Genomic DNA, 4,730 nt, shown 5'->3' with positions numbered 1-4,730 from the left:
CTTCACAGAGTTTCTATTATGGCTTAGACAGGGTACTGGGCACTGGTGATATAGAAATGAGTAGAATTGCGATCCTTAAAGAGCTCGTAGCTAATAGGGGAAGCAGGAACAGCGACAAACACTTTTAATCTCTGACCTTTTGTGTTGGAGACAGGATGTCTGAAAGAAAGTGAAGAACTCCTCAAAACACCCTCTTGGGCTCATTCCTATCTATATTCTCACAACTGCCTGCCATGTTGGGTCTCAATGGCACCCCATTCCAGCCAGATACACTCCAGCTGACAGGTATTCCTGGGATGCAGACAGGCCAAGCATGGGTTGCCCTGGTTTTCTGCATCCTGTACCTGATCTCCATTGCAGGCAACCTCAGCATCCTTGCTCTGGTGGTTCGGGAGCCTTCTCTGCACCAGCCCATGTACTACTTCCTCTCTATGCTCTCTCTCAATGATCTGGGGGTGTCTTTCTCTACACTCCCAACTGTGCTTGCTACCTTCTGCTTCAACTACCGCCATGTTGGTTTTGATGCCTGCTTGGTTCAGATGTTCTTCATCCACACTTTCTCTTTTATGGAATCAGGCATACTGCTGGCAATGAGCTTCGATCGTTTTGTGGCTATTTGTGACCCACTACATTATGCCACTGTACTCACCAACAGCTGCATCTTGGCTATGGGCCTGGGCATCCTTGCCAAGAGCTTCATTACTCTCTTGCCTTTCCCCTTCCTGGTGAAACGACTTTCCTTCTGCAAGGGCAATGTTTTACATCACTCGTACTGCCTCCATCCAGATCTCATGAAAGTGGCATGTGGAGATGTCCATGTTAACAACGTCTATGGGCTCTTTGTGGTCATTTTCACTTATGGCATAGACTCAACTTTCATCCTGCTGTCCTATGCATTGATTCTGAGAGCTGTGCTGGCCATTGCATCCCGGGAGCAGCGGCTCAAGGCACTCAACACCTGCATATCACACATCTGTGCAGTGTTGGCTTTCTATGTGCCCATAATTGCTGTCTCCATGATCCACCGCTTCTGGAAAAGTGCCCCACCAGTTGTTCATGTCATGATGTCCAATGTCTACCTATTTGTACCCCCCATGCTCAACCCCATCATCTACAGTGTGAAGACAAAGGAGATACGCAGAGGGATCCTCAAAGCCTGTTATAAATCCTAGAGCTGAGGAAGATTGCAGACCCTGAGAGAACTCCTTTGCAGAAAGAACTGGGACTTGTTTGCCAACTTAAGAAATGCTTAAAGCAAGGAGAAGAAACAGAATCTTGACAGTTGTGAATATAGAACCAATAAAGGAACATTTGACTCAATAAAATGACATACATGTGTATTGAATATTTACTATGTGAAAAACCCTGTGCTAGTTGTTAAAAATTTTAGAATGGTGAGTAGGACATATTGTTAAGTAAGAGATAGACATATTAAGGGAAAAATATAATGAAAGAGTAAAGATGCCCTGAAAAAATGTTTGATGTGTGGAAATAATGAAAGTTGTACAGTGCAAATAAGCTTGAACACTAATAACTCTGTTTTCACCCAGAATGAGGGAAATGATAAACACTGGAGACAAAAAAAAATTTATGTAGGCTCGGTGCTTCATGTGACAGAGAGAGCCCATTTGGTTTGTAGAGAGCAGGATAAATTTTGTTCTGTTTCTGTGAAGGAGTTTTAAAGGATGAGAGTGGTTAGAGTACTTTTTAAAAATATATATATATATTATTGATTTTTTACAGAGAGGAAGGGGGAGGGATAGAGAGCTAGAAACATCAATGAGAGACAAACATCCACCAGCTGCCTTCTGCACGCCCCACACTGGGAATGTGCCCACAACCAAGGCACATGCCCCCGACCGGAACCGAACCTGGGACCCTTCAGTCCTCAGGCCGACGCTCTATCCACCGAGCCAAACCAGTCAGGGCACAGTACAGGGTAGCAGGAGGAAGGGAAGGTAATAATGTTTGACAAATACAAGAAAAAATACTTAGGGAAGAAATTATAGAACCTTGCTAGTCCAAGTGTGACCTGATAAACAATAGCCTTCGTGTATCTGGCAGCCTGTTAGAAAAGCAGAATATTAGACCTCATACAAGATCTACTGATTTCAAGTGGCATTGAATAAGACTCCTGGATGATTAAAACTTGAGAGGCACAGTGATTCTCTTTTCTAACATGACTCAGGTAATGCTGATCTGATGCGTAACAATAATAACAAGACCCATGAGTAACAAGAGTCTGAAAAAGTGGTTCTCAAAGTGTGATTCCCAGACTAGCAATATCAGCATCACTTGGGAAATTGTTATGTATCACATTCTCAGGCCCTTCCTTATACATCCTGAACTATAAATTCTAGGGAACGAAGTCCAGCAATTTGTTTAAGAACTTCTCCTAGTAACTTAGATATTCATTAAAGGTTGAGAACCTTTAACCTAAAATATCAGACTAGAATATTTAGGACAATTTCAAGCAGCTTTTTTTAGACAGAGAGATTTCCATGGCAAAGCTTAGGAAATGAGATCTTGAGAGATTTCCTAAGTCAGATTGTGAATGGTTTGTAAAGCTTGGAGAAACTAGGTATATGCTGACGTCTAGGTATATGCTGTTGGTGGTGAAGGGAAACACATACTCATAGCCTATTATCTCCATGAGTTGGTGCAGATATAGCACAGAAATAGCTAACCCAGAAAATTTGATGAGTCATCTAGCCACACTCCAAAGTCACTCTATAATAATGAAAAGTAGAGAGAGTTCTCAAACTGCTTCTTTGAGATATTTCAAAGTTAAATAAAGGGAAGGAAAAATATTACTCATGCCCATCTTCTATTTGCTTCCCTGGATGCATTCCACCACCTAATACAAAAGCAAAAGAACTCTCTCTCTATCTCCTGCCATTCCTTCTCTCAATACCCCTACCACCTAATACAAAAGCAAAAGAACTCTCTCTCCTGCCATTCCTTCTCTCAATACCCCCTTACTATATTTGAAACTGAAATAAGGAAGAGGTAAAATGAAATGGGAAGACTAGGTACTTGGGAAAGTAATTATTTGGGGGATCTGAAATTGGGGCCTCTAGAAAAACTTATGTATGATACAATTACATTAAAAATATTGCTTTCCCCCCCCATTTGAATCTCTGCCCTCTGTATATAAATACAATCCTCTCTACAGATCAGATTCCAGTTTGAAAAAATGCTAATCTGTAATCATAAAGTTGGTAGATGGCAAAGCTAGAACTCAAACCTACCTCTATGTGACTTTGATCCCCATGGTCTTTCACTACCCTGGGATATTTCTCCTGGAGGACACTTCAATCTTGTGCAATTTGGTGGAAGGTTGAGTGGGAATCAAATAAGGAACAGTAATGATATTGAGTAAAGGCAGCCACTGTTATATCCTCTCTTGATTAAATCCTAGTCCTGGATCTGGGCTTTAAGCTTTACTCTCTGAGCTCTGAGTCTTGCAATTTTACCACAGGCTATAAGCTTTAGGTTCTTCATAGAATATAGATTTTAAGCCCAGAATTCAGAAAAATAAACTCTGGGTTTTGTGCTCAGAGTTCCAGTTTTGAGACTGGATAATTCCAATTAGAAGGGGATGTTGTTATGGAGTTTAGAGGAATTTGTCTCCATCCTATTCTTCATCATAAGGAAGGAGTTGGAATTTGATTTTCTCTGTGTAGAGAGAGAATTATCTCCAGGGGACATGCTTTTTTCTTTCCTTCCTGCTCCCAAAGTGAGATCCAATCCTCCTTTTCCCATCACCAGCACTGCGTCACATTCAAGCAAAACAGGACCCTGGAGGCACTGACCTCTGGGAGCTCTCATTCAAAAATATAAAGTTTGCCTCTTCTTTTGGCTAGTGCCTGCCAGAGGCCCATTCTGGAGCCCCTGTGAACTCTTCCAATCCAACTGACACTTCTCAAAGCTTTCTCAGGTGAATTTAAACCAATTTGTGTCTTCTAAGTGTATGCACAAAAGTGTGCTCTGTCTACAATTCTGCTTGTGCCTCTGTGTGGTTTTTTCATTCTCATTCATGTCTCAGGACCTTTGAGTGAATTTCTATTGATGTATATGTGAGTGTTTGTATCTTAGTAAGGTTTATTTAACCCATGATGGAGATAGAAAAATCCCCAAATTTTATTTTCATGCAGGTTTTCTATGAAAAGAATACTATTCATGAAAATGCCCTTGTAACCTCCAAAACACTTTCAGACAGGGCTTCCAGGGACTGTTTAAATGGTGAAAGGCACTTGCCTCTGTTTTGGCCACACAGATTCCTAGCCATGATATTCTCAGTGTCACAGAATAGGAGAGACCTTGACAGTCTGGAACATCAGGCCTGAGGGCAGAAGCAGAGTTGAAAGGGCCTTTAATCTCAATTAAACATTGCTGTTCAGGGGTTTTTAGTCTTTGTTTGAAAATCTCCACTGACCAGAACATATTATCTCCTGTGCAGGTTTGACTCAGAGAAATTTTCCTTACCTTCCTAATCTTCTGAGCCCCAGACTATCACCCTGTGATTTCTATCTATCACCCACTACGTTTTGCACCTACCCCATCTCCATCTCTTCTATGGTATTCTTTGCTCAAAGCAAGGTATCATTGGTTCCTTGAGCGCTCTTTTTTATCTCATCACACAAGAAGCCATAATTTTATTAATGATAGAAACAGTACAAATTTCAAATCAAACTGCCATTACTCTTTAGAAACACCAAAAAAAGGGA

The 4,730-nt window shown here is 41.2% G+C and overlaps 1 protein-coding gene across 1 annotated transcript; it reads left to right on the top strand.

Moving 5' to 3' along the window:
- The first annotated feature begins 233 nt into the window (after positions 1 to 233).
- Positions 234 to 1,172, top strand: LOC102768903 (olfactory receptor 51I1). Its single transcript, XM_006761168.1, has one exon. The coding sequence runs from the start codon at positions 234 to 236 to the stop codon at positions 1,170 to 1,172; it is 939 nt and encodes a 312-aa protein (XP_006761231.1).
- The last annotated feature ends 3,558 nt before the right edge of the window (positions 1,173 to 4,730 follow it).

This window comes from Myotis davidii, unplaced genomic scaffold, assembly GCF_000327345.1.
Source record: "Myotis davidii unplaced genomic scaffold, ASM32734v1 scaffold1078, whole genome shotgun sequence".
Lineage (NCBI taxonomy): Eukaryota > Metazoa > Chordata > Mammalia > Chiroptera > Vespertilionidae > Myotis > Myotis davidii.
The sequence above is the reverse complement of the archived record's forward strand: the minus strand, read 5'-3'. Positions and strand labels throughout refer to the sequence as shown.

Coding starts and splice junctions, on each gene's coding strand:
- LOC102768903 (XM_006761168.1), top strand. CDS start 234: ATGTTGGGTCTCAATGGCACCCCATTCCAGCCAGATACACTCCAGCTG.